The sequence below is a fragment of the Bactrocera neohumeralis genome, chromosome 4 (genome assembly GCF_024586455.1).
Source record: "Bactrocera neohumeralis isolate Rockhampton chromosome 4, APGP_CSIRO_Bneo_wtdbg2-racon-allhic-juicebox.fasta_v2, whole genome shotgun sequence".
In the NCBI taxonomy this organism is placed as follows: domain Eukaryota; kingdom Metazoa; phylum Arthropoda; class Insecta; order Diptera; family Tephritidae; genus Bactrocera; species Bactrocera neohumeralis.
In genome coordinates, this window is record NC_065921.1 from 20,388,474 (window position 1) to 20,407,864 (window position 19,391).

At 34.5% G+C, this 19,391-nt stretch overlaps 1 protein-coding gene across 2 annotated transcripts; it reads right to left on the reverse strand.

The window, feature by feature from the left end:
- Nucleotides 1-5,977: 5,977 nt before the first annotated feature.
- On the reverse strand, nt 5,978-10,806 carry LOC126754989 (chymotrypsin inhibitor-like). 2 transcript variants are annotated; one of them, XM_050467230.1, is made up of 2 exons: nt 10,656-10,806; nt 5,978-6,510 (listed from the first exon to the last, which is right to left on the reverse strand). In XM_050467230.1, the coding sequence occupies exons 1-2, from the start codon at nt 10,729-10,731 to the stop codon at nt 6,335-6,337; spliced, it is 252 nt and encodes an 83-aa protein (XP_050323187.1). In that variant the 5' UTR covers nt 10,732-10,806; the 3' UTR covers nt 5,978-6,334. The 2 variants fall into 2 exon arrangements, with proteins under 2 accessions (XP_050323187.1, XP_050323186.1); XM_050467229.1 differs by lacking the exon at nt 10,656-10,806 and adding an exon at nt 6,600-6,742.
- Between the last annotated feature and the right edge of the window lie 8,585 nt (nt 10,807-19,391).

Here is a 19,391-nt window from a genome sequence, read left to right on the forward strand (position 1 = left end):
TGATAAGTGCTAAAGTTTTTAAGCGAGTGCATGAGTACTTATATACAGTCGCTTCATAAATTGACAAAAGCTACCACTAAGTGACAACCAAATCACAAACCGAATAAAAGTTAATCATATATGGCCGTATCGAAGAGGCCAGAACGAATAACTTCTCACAAATGTCAATACTGTGCTCACACATAAACACTTAATTTATATATTTACATAAATTGCGCATTACTTGCAACAACTCGATGCAATTCAGATATAAAAGAGGCTCTAACCGCCACAAGCAATGTAGTATTACACAGCTTTTGAAACGTAATTTCTATTTACTTCTGATTTCTAAAATGGACAACAAGATCTGGTTTATTTTCCTCATGATTTTTGCATCTTTTACGGCTATGGCACTAGCACGACCGCAGGATTCGGGTGAGTATCGGAATACTATGTTACTCTATGTAGAATTAAATACATATATATGTGCTTTCAGGCGCTTCATGCGGCCCAAATGCACAGTATACTACCATATGCGGCCCTGTTTGTCCGCCCAGATGCAGTGATCATTGGGTGGCCAGAACTTGCGCAGCAGGATGCATCCCCGGTTGCAGGTGCAATTCCGGATATGTGCTGAACGATGCTGGCAAATGTGTGACGAGAAGTGAATGTTAATCGAACGAAGCACACGGCGTTATTCTTGAAGTTGTGTTTAAAAAGTACACATTCTTATTTTAGAATTTTTTTCGGCAGGCATTCTATAATTATTATTTCAAATAAACAAATGAAATTGCCAAACTAAAAGTAAACTTCGCGTATTTTTAAATACAAGGTGCTTTCCAAAGTATTTCATTTAACTATACAACAATAATAATCACCATTGCATTTTATATGAAAACCATGAAATCACGCCAACATACAAAGCTGCATTCTAACTATCCTGTAGGAATGTCATTGCACCATAAATTCGACTACTAGTGGCGTTTATGTAAGATTTGCTGATGTGAAGAAAAAAGGAATTTTCAGAGTCCTTACTACGAATGCCAACGAATGAGGACTTTTGCCTAACAAAAAAATTATGTCGAATTTTGTCATGCTCAATTAGTTGGAGAGTCCCACAATTAGGTTCAACTTGAAATGCATTGAGCTGGAATTTGTGTTATGATGGGTTTTTAGTCGAACCGGAAATGAATTTCACAAATCGAATTTATCAAAACCGTTCCATCCGCTCTTGAATCATTGTTTCATTTGTATAGAGGATTTTGGATTTTAGTTTATACAACAACATGATATTTGGTGCTTTCAAAAGTAAACAGGAATCTAGCGGTGCGAAAATGAGCTTCGAACAAAGAGCCAACATTAAATTTTGTTTTAAATTTGGTAAAACTTTTACCGAAACGTTTCAATTGATGAAACAAGTTTATGGCGATGATTGCCTATCCCGCAGCAGATTGCACGAGCGATTCCAATGTTCTGAAAGTGGTCGTGAGGACGTAAATGACGATCAACATGTGGGCCAATCAAAATCCGTGATCACCGGAAATTCCATCGAAACTGTGCGTGAATTTATCAAAAATCAGCCGAAATCATCATTGAAATTTATGGAAATGGAATTGAACATCTCCAAAACATCGATTTATCGCATTTTGACCGAACATTTGGGCCTACGAAAGGTGTGTGCACGGTTTGTTCCGCACAAATTGAATGACGACCAAAGGTCTGTTGCATCGATCGACGCTTGTGACCGATTATTTGACCGAACATTCACATTTTAACCATTAACCACTTCCAGTATTCACCTGATATGGCACCGTGCGACTTCTTCCTTTTCGGAAAAATGCATTTGCCCATGAAAGGAAAACGTTATGCAGACGTAGAGGCCATTCAAAAGGCTTGCACCGGCATACTGGCGGCAAACGAGCTAAAGCACTCGTTCGACATGCTTTTGGACCGTGCAAAAAGCTGTATTGATGCAGAAAGAGACTATTTTGAGTGAAACAAATGTATTTTGCCAAAAAACCATTTGCTGTTTTTTTTAAGTCCTGTTTACTTCGGAAAGCACCTTGTACATCTGAGCATAAGAAAATTAAAAACGTGTTCCAGAGTACAATTTTAATTTCTTAAAAAATAAAACTTTTGAAAATATTAAAAAAATAAGTTGATAAATTTTAAGAAGTCATCAAAAAAAGAAAGTCTTAATATTTTTTTATATTTATTTATATTTCACTTAATAATTGTTCAACTATGCTCCATACGAGAACACTAAAATCTTATTTTTCTTCAATTTGTTGAATATTTCTTTATCCGAAGCTTTTCTAATTTTCAATTTTTTGTTGTAAATAAAATCACATCCGTTAGTCTTCGTTATTTATTTCGGCATATGACTGAGTCAAGGTAGAGGAACGGATACGGCAGCTCTGCTAGTCGCCATTATTTTATGTTGTAGATCTTGTTGTTGTGATACTGGTCGATTTTATTACAGTGCATTGATCCCATGTTCCATATTTCAATAATAAATTTGTATAAAAAGCTATAGTAATATAAAAAAAGTTAATAATTGTGAAAAACTAAAAAAGCTAGCAACAACAACAAATTATTTCGCGTTATTGCATTTTAACCACAAATTAGTTAACTGTTTAATTGTTTGGTTTTTATCTCTATAATTACTAGTTTCGGCGTCGCCTTGTGTGCGAGTCATTGGTTGCAAGATACTGGGGTTTTCATTCTGTTTTTATGAAATGGTTAGAAGTGGCTACTCATTTTTCACAAATAAATCATAACATAATTTAATAGTATTTCGAGCATTTAAATTAAAAAAAAAATATGACCGGTATCTATAAATTATTCCGGCAAATACTTAATTGGCATTTTTTTTGTTATAATCGGAAAATGATCAATTTGCGAAATTATTTTTCTTTTACGGTTAAGTAGGCTACATATATTAGTAACAACTATTTTTAAGTGCATAAAACAGTTACCGTAAACGCTGTTTGTGCTTCTAACTGCTAGAAAAGAATTTGAGAAGTGAATTTAAAGTAGAGAAGGTGCAGCCTAACAATTGGTTACTTTGTATTTTCATAGATGTAAAATTTTGTTATCAAAAATTTTAAAATACATTTTTTTATTAGAAAATATAAAAGAAAAATAAGTGTAATAGTGTTGGAAGTGCAGCCTCATTGAGGGAGTTGAGCAGACAGCAGAGCGGCAATACTTGCACTGAGCGCGCTAACTGTTCGCTCAAAGCTAGTCAAGGAGTGTCTGTCCTCACAAGAAAAAGCAACAAGATACTTCATCTTCAGACTCATTTGGGTGGCTGGTCACAGTCACTGGCAACTGCAAAGCCTATAAGCTAGCCAGAGGTGACATCCTTACCCCACTCACAAATGAATGGGACCAAGTTGGATCTCCATTGGCGTCTTGCGTTTTAACACTGAACGAATGGACTACGCGTGCACTTAGCACGCGCTGCTCGACGACTAACTTTTGTACGACCTTGAGATTCTTCCGGCCTAGAGTAGAACGCAAGAGAACTGAATTACTTGCCCCAAGCAGAGTTCAACTTTCCGCAAGTGTAGGAGTTTTTACTAGGCATTCATGCAATAAGGTTAACTTTTATGGAGAAGGCTGAGGTGGATATATCCGGGCACTTTCTTTTTCATTGTCCGGCCTTCAAAAGATACAGCCGAAACTAATATTAGACGTCTCAAAAAAATTTATGATCGGCTCAAAGCGCGTTCTAGGAGTTTTAGATGTCAACACGGGTCTAAAATGTATGTATATATAAATAATCAGACATTCGATACTTCAGAGTCCACTTATAAGGAAATACCGATTTTATTAATTTTGTACAGTGAAACCAATATTGGAACAAGTAACAGGTTTACTTAATGTTACTAAGGTAATGCTTAACTTGAAGAATCTATTGAATTCTATGAAGTTAACCGGAAAAATTAATAGTTTTTATCCCTATCAGAGAAGATCTTTTTCTGGAGAAGAGTAGAATTCCACTTGTGAATTTCAAAAAAATTCAATATACTAATCATATTTATGTATAGGTGAGAATACTCTCCGAATACTTGGATTTGATACGACCCAATCTTCTTCTTCTTTATTGCCGTAGTCACCGCTTACGCGATTATAGCCGAGTTAACAACAGCGCGCCAGTCGTTTCTTCTTTTCGCTACGTGGCGCCAATTGGATATTCCAAGCGAAGCCAGGTCCTTCTCCACTTGGTCCTTCCAACGGAGTGGAGGTCTTTCTCTTCCTCTGCTTCCCCCGGCGGGTACTGTGTCGAATATTTTCAGAGCTGGAGTGTTTTCGTCCATCCGGACAACATGACCTAGCCAGCGTAGCCGCTGTCTTTTAATTCGCCGAACTATGTCGATGTCGTCATATATCTCGTACAGCTCATCGTTCCATCGAATGCGATATTCGCCGTGGCCAACGCGCAAAGGACCATAAATCTTTCGCAGAACTTTTCTCTCGAAAACTCGCAACGTCGACTCATCAGTTGTTGACATCGTCCAAGCCTCTGCACCATATAGCAGGACGGGAATTATGAGCGACCTATAGAGTTTAGCTTTTGTTCGTCGAGAGAGGACTTTACTTTTCAATTGCCTACTCAGTCCGAAGTAGCACCTGTTGGCAAGAGCAATCCTGCGTTGGATTTCCAGGCTGATATTGTTGGTGGTGTTTACGCTGGTTCCAAGATAGACGAAATTATATACGACTTCAAAGTTATGACTCTTAACAGTGACGTGAGAGCCAAGTCACGAGTGCGCCGACTGTTTGTTTGATGACAGGAGATATTTCGTCTTGGCCTCGTTCACTGCACCCATTTGCATTGCTTCTTTGTCCAGTCGGGAGAAAGCAGAACTAACAGCGCGGGTGTTGAGACCACTGATATCAATATCATCGGCATACGCCAGCAACTGTACACTCTTATAAAAGATTGTACCTGCTCGATTAAGTTCTGCGGCTCGAACTATTTTCCGACCCAATACTCTCGGATAAATAAACGTATTTGCAATATTTTTTTTAGCTAAGTGTAATCAGTGCAAAAAACTTTAGGCTACTTGAAATTGTAAGGACACATTATTAGATATATTTTTCAAGTATTGATGGAACGAAAAAGACTTTTTAACATAATTGAGTTTTAAGCCACTCTGAAGTTTGAATTTTTTCACAAAAAACCACTTTCTTCGGGAAGCCGCCATTTTATTCTCAGAAATCAAAGTTTTGACATGTCCTTTGATCATTTTGACATCTTTTTCTACCCAAAAAGTTCCACCATTTTATCGAAATTATCAATATCGGATCACTATAGCATAGCACTGCCATAAAAACTTAGCGATCGGAATCAAGAAAAGTATAAGAAAAGCATTTTTTATTTGGTAAGAGATATTCACGAAATTTGGCAAGAGTTATTATCTAAAGCAATGTTACAATCTCCGAAGCATTTACTTCGATCGGATTACTATAGTATATAGCTGCTATAGAACGATCGGAATTAAGTTCTTGTATGGAAAACTAGAAATTTAGCGAGATATCATTGCCAAATTTTCGTTTTTGCCCAAGGCAACGGTGCAATCTCTGAAGAAATTGTGCAGTTAGAGTCACTATATCATATAACTGCCGTACAAACTGACCGATCAAATTCAAGTTCTCGTAAGAAACCTTTTGAATTCGGGAAGGCTATTATTGCTTCACTGCAACCGAAGATAACGTTTTCTCTTGTTTTGTCTAGTTGTCTAAGGGATCATAAAAAAATTGCCTGTACAGTGCCATAAAGTATCGCAGTTGTACTCATTAGATGATGATGATGACTATTAGGTAGTCAGTGAACGAAGAGGGATTTATAAAAAGATTATATGACAATTCCCCAGCGCTGATAACGAAGCGAATAAACTAAGTAAACGTCGGCATTTTAGAACAAAAATTATAACAACCTACATTTCACGAATTGTTGGGCTCTTATCAGTATGACGTTTGAACTATGAACATTTTAACCATATGTTTTTATTGAATATGCCTCCACTTTTCTGCCACAGAATTTACATATATCTACTGAAGACCCTTAAAGTTATGAAAAATTATTTTGAATAGTTCCATTTCCACCTCCACCCTCAGTTTTAGTCAGACTCTATCCGAGCTGTTTGCCATAAAATGATTGAAGAACATTTTTTTTTATATTTAATTTTTTATTTATATACTACACATTTTTAGATATTTCCAATTATTTAAAAATTTTAACACTATAATACAATTCAGTAGCCGATAGTTCCAAACAATAACATTTCATTCGCTTCCTTTTTCACAAAACACTTGCTTAAGTTAATTTATAATTGTTTGTCACTCAACAATTCCTTTGTTCGACACATCTACCTTGATTATCCAACAAATAGCCAGTTTTACATTGACATCCGACAATGCATTGCAGGGTGCAAACGATCGTACCACTACCCTGGTTGCATTTTGGCGGGCAGGCGGTGCCGCAGGTTGTGAATTCCTCATTTAGCCCACAGCCAGAGCCTTTAAGTTGCACGAAAAGACATACGAAGGGTTACGAGGCTGCCATATTTTTTTAATTATTATTATTTTTTTTTTGAATCACAACTCACCTCCTTGTGGCTTCGCGGACACAAAACCAGCAGCGCATACAACGAGCAAAAACAACAAACAGAATTTTGTATTCATTTTATAAGCGATTGGGAATTTGTTACTGGTTGACTGAACGAGCTGAGAAACACTTGTTTTAGCAACAGATTTCTCGCACTTTTATTTATACATAATCGACGAAACGAACGAGTTACGAACAGAGTTCTAAAATATTTACTTTTCATATTGACTGTTTGTACACATACGCCTATATATATTTATAAATATATTCTTAGATGAGAGTATTGCGCAAATACTCATGCTAGGGTGGTAGCGTTGTTTTTAGTGTATGAGGTAAAGTTTATTCTGGCTTGATTTTCATAGATTATAGGATTTTTTTGTGGTCGGGTTTGAACAACTTTTTGGTAGCGAATTGCACATTTATTCATGCCAAATTTTTTTAACATATCTTGTGAAATAAAAAAATCAGCTTTTTTGCTTTAGATGTCCAATTTCGTCTGGTTCTGGCATATAAGCAGCTTCTAGGGGTAAACAGAACATTTGCAAAATTTAATATCGATATCTCAAAAACCGCGTAAATATTTTGCGTATATGCAGACGGACAGATGACTCGGGTCGCCACTTGATCATTTATATATAGTACAATACTTTTACGGTCTCCGACCTTTCCTTTTGGGTGTTCCAAATACTACTGTGATCAAATTGAAAGGTGAATTTTGTCCATTTCATCTTCTTCAAAGTAATCCCCTCCCGTTGCAATACACTTATGCCAACGAATTTTCCAGTCATCATAGCACTTGAAATCCTCCGACATGATGGCCATCAGAGCCTTCTTCGATTCAGCTTTTATATCTTCAATTGAGTTGAAACGGTGTCCTCGGAGTGGTCATGTGAATTTGCTGAATGGCCAGAAGTTACACGAAGGAAAATCAGGCGAATGTGGTGGTTCCAGTACGATATTAGTTGAAAATGTGGCGAAATGGTCACGAATAACCAATGGAGTATGAGATGGTGCTTTATGGCACTTCTATGTTCAATAAATTCAGAATAGTAAAAATCGAAGAATTCGCTTTTAGAACTTCACAAAACAATGCGTATCCCAAATACTAATGAATATTTTGATATGAAATTTAGCATAGATGTCACCAAAAGTACTACCAACTTACAGAAAAAAATACCGATTCGAAATTCACCTTTCAATTTGATCACAGTAGTATTGTAGCGAACGGAATATATCCAACTCAGGGTACAAAAAACCCCAAAAATTTGATCACTAGAATTTTTCACATAAATTTTGAGGTTATGTGAAAAAGCTGTTACTACCAAATTTATACAACTTTTTATTACCTATAACTTTGATATAAAATTTTTTTCTATAGGACTTCCAGTTTCGCCGGAAATCGAGATAAATAATTTAAATGCTTAAAATTTTAATCACACCCTTCCTTACCTCTTTTCGATAGCAGATCGTACCTATGTTAATTCTATTTTCATTTTAATCTAAATTATCTTCTTTTTCCATTGAGTTTCATTCTACTATAATTTTCTTTGAAAATATATATACCCTGTTCTAATTAGGTAAGTTGTGTTTACGGTAGTTGCAAAAAATATAATTTTGAGAAAAGCTCGTTTAAACTTTCATGGCTCCTCCGAACGTGCCGTTTGCGGCTTCCGTCGCAAATACAACGCCGACACGTCTGCCTCTAATTATGAATCATTTCAATTAATAGCAAGCGTTGCCGAAGTTCGACTGCACCTGAAATTAGCCGATTCTCATTTGTCTACATAAGTCTGAGCGATTATTGATTAAAATTATTTGCTCAGTATATATACACAACAAATTCTAAGAAGCTCAAAATTGTTACAGCTGCATTTCAGTTAAAAAATAAAGAAAATTTTTCTGTTAATTATTAAAATTATATATATACATACGTATTATTACTACGAGGCGAGAATACTATTAGTGAATGCAACAAGATATTCTCTTTGAAGACGTCAATCGTTTTGGGCCAATCTGCGTAGACAAGTGACTTCACACAGCCATACAAAAAGAGTACCGTTGTGTTAAAACTCTTGATCTTGGAGGTCACGCCACAGGCTCAAGACGCGAGATAGTGCGCTCACCAAAAGTTTTCAACAATTTGATTGTTTAATTGGATTTATGGCATATAGCACCGTCTTTTAAAAGCAAAAGTCGTCCACATCAATATCCTCCAATTCAACCACGAAAAAGTCAATAATAATAGCTCTATAGCGTTCTCATTTGACTGTATCATTATAGCGGGCTTCATTTATGGAATAGGAGAAATATGTTCAGAGAGCACACAAAAAAAGTGACTTTTCGAAGATTTGACGGCATCTCAACAATGGCTTGCGGATTTTCATCACTCCAAGACAAGTTTTTTCCCATTAACGCACTTATTCAACCAAAAGTGAGCTTCGTCACTGAACAATCTAGTGAAAATCGGGATCGGTGGCCATCTCGTTGTGGTCCCATTCACCGTGCGATGTGCTTGATGGTCGTTCAGCTTCAATTCTTGCACGAGTTGGATATTGTAAATCCGCAAACTAAGACCCTTCTGAAAAATCTTCCATAAAGCGGATGGTTACTGTTCCAATTGTTGGGCGCATGGCGAATGGATTCATTCGGGTCTTCTGCGATAAACAGGGTATCATAAGGAGTATCGTCTTTGATGCAACGTGGTATGAACCGATACATGATTTATGGTTATTCGAATTACTGATTCTGCTGGAAAATTATATCGACAGAATATTAGACGGAGTCATAATTTTGGCAATAAGTTCGCACAATTTTCAACCGTTGTTCCGGAGCAGACATACCTCAAAATGAAATGGCAAAACAAACTGAGTACAAATGTTGTCAAAAAGACTATCTCCGAAAAAAGGTTGACCGCATCGAAAACTAAATACATCCACGCCTAAAAAATAACTGTTGCTTAAAATTCTTCTAGGAAACGAAAACAGGAAATGAATTTTTAGTCAAGTGTTGTAGCCTTTCTCGGAACATGAATGTAGGCTTGCAATTTTGAATTCTTCCAGCATATTAACAGAGTTGTGAATTTTGAGAATATTTTGGTTCAATATCTGAACAACAGTTAGACATCACTTCATTTAAGCCCAATAAAATAATACCTACAGAAATTTATCCACGTCTTATTCACAAAAAAAAAGTGTTAAGAACGCGAACGCTTTCGGTTGTGAAACGATACTTGATAAGTTTTCAAAACAAGGAGTGAGTGTAACAGCTGAACAAATTGCCAGATATTGCATGCTTTTCTAACACTTCTTTTCGACCATCTTGAATTTGGACGTCAGTGGGTCTAGCAGAATAAGCTAATTCAATATATTTTCTAAATAGAAGCAAGCTTGACGAGGCAAAAAGAAAATACTTAGCCATAACTTACGATCACACATGAACTCATACTATTCTAAAAAAATTCATTTGAGCTTTACACATAACTTCCGCTTCCGATAAGACATGACAAATAAACTCTGTTAATAGTGAACACCTCAATAAACTTCTTAAAGTATTCATTCACATGTATCGGAAATACAATATGACAACCACAATAACAAGAAAACATAATTCATGCTTCTATCTTAATCACCAGTTGTAAAATATATATTTTTAAGTATTTAGTATTCATAATAATTGCTTCACAGTAATTATTACAGCTGGCAGACAGCACAAAATTAAAACAGTGAAAATTCAACAATAAAAAAAGAATAAATTTTTTTTTTTTTTTCAAAATATTACATAATTATTCTCATCAACATTTATCACTTAGCAATCCTCTTGAAGGACACATTTGTTCTCTTTATTCAACACATAACCACTCTTACAACGACAACCAACGAAGCAGCGCAGTGAGCAGAAAGGAAGGCCTCCTACGCATCTCTTTGGGCAGAGGTTGCCGCAGGTTGTGTATTCTTCATTTTCCCCACAGTCGGTAGAGGCTGTAAGGTCTAAGGAAACAAAGTAATATTAGGCTTCCACGGCTTCAACTCCTTCACTACTTGATTTAATTGCAACTCACCTCCTTGTGGCTTCGCCGACACAAAACTAACAATGCAAAGAACAAACAAAAACAGCAGACAGAATTTGGTATTCATTTTAAAAACGAATCTGAAATTTAGTAGTTGATTGAACAAGTTAAGAAATACAATTGTTTAAGCGGTAGCTTCAACGTACTTGTATTTATTTAAAAATATTTAAACAGGCAAATTATTGACAGATAAGTTGGAATTATCTGCCAATTATTCATATATTATAATATATTCATTATTCGAACATGTGCCATGCATTATCTTTAGTTTTTCAGTGCTGCTTTATCTGCTGTGGCTGATTTTGCGAATTAACACATTTTGAGCGTTCATTATTTTACAACAACAATAACGTTGTTATGACATAAGAATTCCCCAAATAATTTTAAGAAATGCTGCCGAATCGATAGTTCGTAGCCGTATAAAAGCAGAGTCCGGTAATTTTTTTTTCTTTTCTTACAGACGCCTACCAAATATGACTAGGATTGAAACGGCGAACGTTAAATAATTTGTTTTTCCAGATTTCTACAACCTTTTTTATACCCGTTTGAAGTTTAATCTCCATGTGTCAATTAGTGTGTGTTAGGCAGCTGTTTGTTTTTGGCGCGAAAAGTTTGTCTGGCAATTTTTACAACGGTTAAAAATCCTTGAAATTTTGTATGTCCAATGTAATCACGGTTATGAAATCGTTGGAGATGTTATAGACGTGTTTTGGGGAGCCTCTGTTATCGCGCACATAAGTATTTGAGTAGCATTAAACATTCAGTGAAAGTCGTGGAGACAATAAAAGCTTGCCTCTTGCGAGTCCCTTAACAATTTCGGTTAATCAGGATAACATCGAAAAATTTTATGAAACAGTACTTGAAAATCGTTTTGCTGGCATCAGATGATATCAACATCTCTTATTGATTGACTCAACATATTTTTGTTAATGTTTGGTTAATGTTTTGGTTAATGTTTTGGTTAATGTTTTGGTTAATATTTTTGAAACGGGCAATGTTAACAAAAGACCTAATCATTTTGGCCCTAGAGATAATATTTTGGTTAATATTTTCAGTAGTGAAAACTTGGGCAATGTTTACCAAAAGACCTGAATCATTTTCAAAAACGACCTAGAGATCGCAAAAGAGAGGGGTAACAACGCAGTTAAGATCCCATGTACAGTCATCAAACCCATCAGTAGTGGTGACGAGACTTGGATCATTAAATATGAGGTGAAATCGGTCCAACAATCTTGGATCTATCGTTCCAAAAATGATCCGAAACCGAAAAAAAAGATACGAAGAAAGCACTGAACATCTTTCCAGCTGAGGCTTTAATGAAGTGTATGGAAAATAGGATTAAGCGTTAGTAAGTTTGTATTAGCTCAGAAGCCTATTTTCAAGGTGATTTTTTACTTTATGTTAAAATAAGTGAAACTTAGTTAATTTTTTGTCAGTCCGGCTCAGTTAATAAATAAATATATTTCCATAATTCGTCAACAAAAATTTGTGTCGTGTTTATGCCTGAATTCAATTTCTGTTAGAATTACGAAAATCCAAAAAGATTACTATAGATGACAACACACCCTAATGTTTCTATATTTAACGCCCGCAATACGGAACATACATATTTGCAATAATCATTAGCACAGAGTGCTTAGTTTCCTCTAATTGTTTCGTACATAGCCGAGAATACGACAAAATAGTTGTATAAACACAATTAAGCAATTCCATATAATTTTCACATCCATTTACGAGATTTTTCTGATTTTTTAAGGGGTTTCCCTTTCGTTTCAATGCCAATACCACATGAGAATTACAAATCGTTAAAATTGAAATATATGCGGACATACACGACTACTGTATAACTCTCTCAATAGCACTTCGAAAATTGGTTACTTTTTGGTTTAATTAGCCGGTTAATCAGTTAATATGACGTTAATATGATTTTTTTTATTATTTTTAATGGTTAGCAAAACATTTCATTCAAATAACCAATAAAAACAATAAAAAAACGACATAAAAACAGATGTTCCGTTAAGAAATAATTAACACGTTAGGATTTCGAACAACAAAAGCAAAATCCGTTATGGAGAGCAATATACTTTTTAGATGCAATAATGTGGCTGGTAAGAGAGTGAATCAATTAAGAAGAGAATTAAGTAGAGAATACTTTAGTATTTAATATAGAGATTTGTACAAATGTACGAGTATTTTATCAAACCAGTTGATAAGCGTTTAAATAAACTGACATTTTTTTGTTAAATAACAGGCCTTTCAAAAATGTAGGCTGTTCATGAAAACAAAACTTAATCTTTTCGCAAAGCTGGCAAAAACTTGAACTCAAATGACATACATATGTAAACTATACAGTTATACTTATTTTTATAGAGTTACGCATACGTAATCGTCCGCTCGTGTTTATTATTGTTATTTTTGTACTTATCTCATATTGAAATTTGTTGCGATGATGCGCCCAATCGCTTATCTCCTTCCGACCATAGCTGATGCTGTGTTTTCATGCAAACACGGGTTTTTTATTTGATAACAGGGAAGATTACGTTATTCCGAAAGCAAAGTGTGTCGCATGGCGGCCATATGGTTGATTAAATTCTGTGTCAAGTTCACATTTAGATTAGAATAATAATATTATTGTTTATTAAATAGAAAGAACTTTAGCTAAACTTTTGTTTTCCAAAGGCAATTACTACTACAGAAGGATTGACAATTACTTCTGAGAGTTTTGTGACAATTTGATAGAAAACGCATCAAAAATGAGTGGCCAGAGAATGTTTCGCAATTGGGTTGGCCTTTTCTTCCTCTACTGACCGGCTTTTGCCAGAATGTGATTTAATAATCTCGTAAGACACATATGTACTATTTCGTGAACCTACCGAAGTTGTTTAGATTTACATTTACCGTCTTAATATATTTGTTGTGAGCTTAAAACGCTTCGTCGATCTATGAGGTTCAGATGATCCACTTTCAGTAGTTTATGGGTAATGGTATGGTTTAATATGTGATCTATTCTAGTGAGATCTATTGATTTTGTCTCCATCCTAAGACCTAACCATCTCTAGGTGTGGGATAAAGGTAATGTGGACATAGCAAGAAGTATCTATATCGTGAAACTTTTTCAGCAAAACTAGATAACAAAATCACCGACTGACTACCAGACCACAGCAGTGTCTTCAAACCGAGATCACAGCAATTAAGGAAAGTGTTCTAGTTCTACAAAGAGGACGCTTACAGTAAGAAATTTATTTATACACACATATAGCCAAGCATCTCTTAGGGTTTTATGGAAAAAGGAATGTCTTGATCTATTAGTGGATTTAACTTCTTATTATACGATAAACCTGCAATGGGTTCCAGTTCACAGTGATACTCTTGGTAATTGTGAATCAGTAGAACTATCGAGAATTGGCACCGCCTTATAATTAGACTATAGATATTTAACACTAGAGATCCTATACAACGATTATTCCAGAAGCTGGCAAGAGATATGAAAAGAAATTAATGCGGAACCCTGTTTAGGAAAAGAATAACAGCTAGAGGTAGACAGTTCCTTGGCGATGCCTCGAAAGTTGTCCATATATAAAATTGTATACTGATTAACTTCATAAAGAGCACAGGGTGGTTCAGTTAGAACATAATATTAGTGCCGTTCTGAGATTTTAGTTCTAATGGTTTCACAATGGGATTCTCAAAAGCCTGGATGCATTCGTCAGACATCAACACTACCTACCTTCCTGGCTTAGCAATTTGGGCTGGCTGAAGACTACACTAAAAGATGAAAGACAAAAAACCGATATATTTCAATACAAGATTTTTAGACATAACTTAGCCTACCAAAAAATAATCTAGACAATATAATTTGAGAAAAATCTTTCCCAATATTTATAAATTTAGGACCATATTGAAAGAATTTATAGAAATACTATATTTGATTACAAATACCTCAACTTTCTCTATAACAGAGCTCACCTTTTAAATTTGATTCTTAACTGCTTTATTTTAAACAAAAAATCACCGCCCTCTAATTCTGGCTTCATAATCTAAAACGAGTTTCAAATATGTATTCTACAATTTTTACTTTTACTTCATAAAATTGTATATGAAAGTATAAAATAAAACTAAACTTTGCTTTGATGAGAATATATTTCACAAACAAGCAACAACAAAAGCGTCAAGAACATTGTTGACATAAATTAGTTAACTGCGAATAACGCTAAAAATGAAAATAGTAAAAAAATAAAAATAATAAAAAGAAGATGCAAAAATCTAGAGCAAAGAAGGCGTTGTCTCGCTACAAAAGCTGGTAACAGTGCGACAATGAAGATAACAAAAACAACGACAGTAATAAGAGCTTTCAGTTGTCAAGTCAACGAGCAGCTGATGGCAAACGACGATGACACATATTTTGTCACTAATAAAAATAACAACAAAACAAAAAGCGAATTCACACACTCATAATCACAGATAGACAGCATGCGGCCATTGAATTATAAACGAAGCGGGAAAAATAATATTTTTGTTTTATTTATCTGCTATTTCTGGGATGGAAACTTAGCTTTTTGCAACTAGATCAATTGAATTGAAGAAGCTAGTGTTTCTTTGATTTTATTAAGTTGCAATATCTATATCTTTCAGCATCATTGTTCTGACCAATTCTTTCATAGAAGGGCTAAAGCAAAACTAGAATTGGATTATTTTAAAGAAAAACCTCCAAGGAAATGGTAAGAAAAAGCTAAAACTACCAAATATTGATCTATTATCCGTACTTGTATTTGAAAATTAACAAAATAATTAGAAAGAGTTGTTTACAATTTAATGCTCAGGTACTGTTTGTATTTATATTTAAATGGACAGACCAGAATAGCGGTAAAAAACAAAATAGTAAATAAAACTGGTCATACTTTCATAAGCGCACTGTGCGAATCTCTAATTGCCAGAGTGATTTTATTTACTTTGATGTCCAAAATGTTTCCCTAAAATGAGGAAAAGATTCAAAATTCAAATAGCTTCAAGTTTTAATTATTTTAGTGTTGGCAAGTTTAGTCTTTACTTAAAGCTTTAAACGAATTTATTTAGAAAACACCTTTTTCGTTCGTCGTTGCGATCGTCTTGTCTTTTCAAGTTCTAATCAATCCATTTATTCAAATAAACCGAAAATTTTAAATTTTTAGTATTAAGAAAAGTCGAAAAAGTTAAGGAATTTGTCTGTACGTCTGACCGTTTATCATTTTGTCTACTTGTTTAGTATATATAGTATATACACATACGTGAATTAGGGCATCAGTCTTAGGGATACCGATCGAAAATTTTGCAAACAAGTTTTTCTCGTCAATAAGCTGCTCATTTGTCGGAAACATCAATAGCGGACCACTATAGCATGTAACTGTCATACAAACTGAAAGATCGGAATTAATAGAATTATAGAAAACTTTTTCATTAGATGAAATATCTTCAAAAAATGTATGTAAAGAATCTTTTTATTTGCGAAGAGTATTATGGATTCAAAGCAATCGGAATTATTGTTAACGAAGGACGTAATCGGACTACTGCAATGACATTAAGGGGTCAGTAGGGTAATCTTTAAAAAAAAAAATTTTTTTGCATTTTCTGTTCCTTTATACCCTTAGAATTAATGTAGAAACCCACTTTACCATTGGAAGGTTTCGAAAAAGGCCCGAAAATAAAAATACCGCTCGACGTTCGGAGCGCTCGGAGTGCTCACCTCCAGATTCATAATTTTTTATAATTTATTGACAATGTTATGACAAAATTTATGTAAAAAAACATGGAAAAAATTAGAAAAAAAAACGTTAATTACTTTTTTATTTCTCAACATTTTTTCATGATTCTAGTAGGGACGATAACCATTCTCTTCTCTTCCATCACTTTTAAGAAAAAAAGTCAAAAAAAAAAAATAGTAAAATGTCAAAAAAAACAGGCCAGATTACCCCAGTGGCCCCTTAAATGGACTAAACACTACATATACTAAGATAAAAAAACGTAATTAGGGAAATTGCAGTAGCAAGGGACAAAAAATTTTGAAATAATGGGAGTGGCCATCTAACCCAAATTCACTGAAGACAAATCTTATAATAGCTACGGCACAATAGAATTTAATGAAATCAGATGAAAACCCCGCCCTCTCCCTATATAACAGCTTTCCTGGAAACTAACAGCGCGATAACTAAACACGTCAGAGACACTACATTTTACACCCGAGATCCTATGGGAGGGCTAAGGAGACGAGCGTGACATCGCTCACATTAAAACCCCATATCTCAGGACCAACTACACCGATATCGCCAAATTTAATATATAATATTATCTTGACTTTCTTATGTTTCCCGTGCGAAAATGAGCGAAATCGGAATACAACTACGCCCACTTCCCATATAACACGAACATTTTGTCAGAAAAATCGATGAATCAGTGAGATACTACGTTATTGAAATTAGGAGCAAATCATTTCCTGATAACAGCATGCCTGTTTGTAAAAAATGGGTTGAATCGGATGAAGGCTTCTTTTAGCCGCCATTTACCTAATACAATAAGTAAGTGTATCTAATAAAACTCAGTAAGCTTATTATTATGTGTATGTGGCATGTTAATAGTATGTGCTATTGCCACAAATAGATAAAATCGGGTCAATACATCCCTTATACACCATTTACATATAAATTAACCCCACATACAGTGATTTTCGATATTCTGAAGAAAATTTCGTTCAGATGTTATTTGTATATTTATAAAATTTCTTGAAAATAGTTAGGCAATGTCCCGTCTCTTCTCATTCCCTAAATAGAGCATATACATATAGTATATTGATTTCCGACTTTTTAACTGACATTAAACAGTACAGGATGGTGACAATATGTGACATTTTAATGAAAGTTTCCTTCAAAATTATTGCTGCTAAATATAAGGTTGTCAAATATATCCCTTCCGCTTTTTTGCTCTTTATCCAATGTTTTATAAAAAGTGTTACAGTGATCGGATTTAGTTCAAATATCTATTCCATCTAGACGGCAACTTCATAATACCCCTCTCTAGCGGATTTGCTTTTAACAAGGGAAAACTGTAAAATAGCGTGAATTTCGGCGTTAGTGAACTCCATTTTTACACGTCTATAGCTTTTGAACGCAATATCCAAACTAATCATGCATAGCGTCGTTTTGTAGGTTATGTCAAGACCTTCCAAAGATGTATAACATTCCCAGATATGAGCTCAGTAGCGCTTTATACATAGCCGCGAAATTCAAAAGACAAAAAGGCAGAAGGGAGATATTTGGCAACCTAATATAAAGCACTTTGATCTTCTGGCTGTCATTTTCCATATCCACTCCACATCTTAAATATTACCTTTTGATTGTTGTGTAAAATTCGTTGACCAGGTTAAAATATCTTAATAAAACTTAGTGCGAGCAAGACCTTCAATATAAGTTTGTAAGATACAAAATATCTATTAAGGGGCTATACGGGTTTCCTCCAACAACAATTTTTTTCGAGAAAAACGCGTTTAAAGACGGTGCACTTTGCCTAGCTAACCTCGGGTGCACTAGTTCTTAAGGCTGTATCTCCGAAACTATTACTCGGATCAACTTGAAAATTTAGAACAATATTCTAGAGGTTTTGTAGAATATAAGATAATAAAAAAATTATATTACTTGAAACCCGTAAACCCACGTTACGTAACCCCTTAACGATTTTGTCGAATAATGAATGATGAATTATTTCGCTACTATTTTTTAATACAAAATGTTTTCAACAGCTGAAGATGGCTTTGATCGAAGTTGCAAGAATATAAAATTTTCAATTGTACCCGAAGTTAGCCCTTCCAAAAAATTAAAACACATATATCAATTATTTTTGCTTATTCATAAACAAAAAATGCTCGAAATTCGGGGGACTCTAGATTAGAATACCTCAATTCATCTCATTACGGTAAAGACTTCGTCTTAAATCTCAGTTAAATTACCGCAAGTTCAATCTCATGAAATCATTATTATTCGCATATTTACAATAATAATAAAAAAAAAACTTTTGTTATTTTACTTTGACAAAAAAATATATAATTGTAGAAAAAATTAAAAAAATCGAATTAATTTTCACACCCATTGACAAGACTATATGATTAAATCCCTTTCGTGTGATTTACAATGCAAAATGGAAAATGTAATTCACAGAAGCTCAACAACTATAACGCCCACTTAAAATTTATTTATAGTTATAATTATTTGCTTAATTGCACATTTTGTTCACAATCCGACAATAAAGCAGTAGATAATTCATACGAAGCTAACCACAAGTATGTGATTTAAAACAACTTAATTGAGACAAAACATGAAAACATGATTTAATGACCTGTTAAACAATCAGAGCTGTCAACGAAAAAAGTGAAAGCATTTCTCAGAAAAGGTAGAGGTGTTTAAAAGTCAAACGACGCATTTAATCTACATTGTGATTTGTCAGTTATCGCCTATTGAAAGTTTTTGCGACGAAGTACTCAATCGCTTATCTGCTCCAGACCATAGCTGATGCTGTTTTTATGACCTAATGGGTTTTTCGCTGATAGCGGAGGAGATAACGTTAGTGCGAGAGTTACTTCTATCGCATTACGATCATATGCTTGATTATATTCTGAATCAAGATCATATTTAGACTAGGACTAGAACTATTTGAGTATTATTATTAAATGGGCGATACATGTTTAGGCATTTGGAACCAGCAATT

What these genes read in the sequence shown, in the direction of transcription:
- LOC126754989 (XM_050467230.1), bottom strand. Translation starts at nt 10,731, where the DNA reads ATGAATACCAAATTCTGTCTGCTGTTTTTGTTTGTTCTTTGCATTGTT. An exon ending in GTCGGCGAAGCCACAAGGAG is followed by an intron (nt 6,511 to 10,655) that starts GTGAGTTGCAAT and finishes TGCAACTTAAAG; the next exon opens with GCTCTGGCTGTGGGCTAAAT.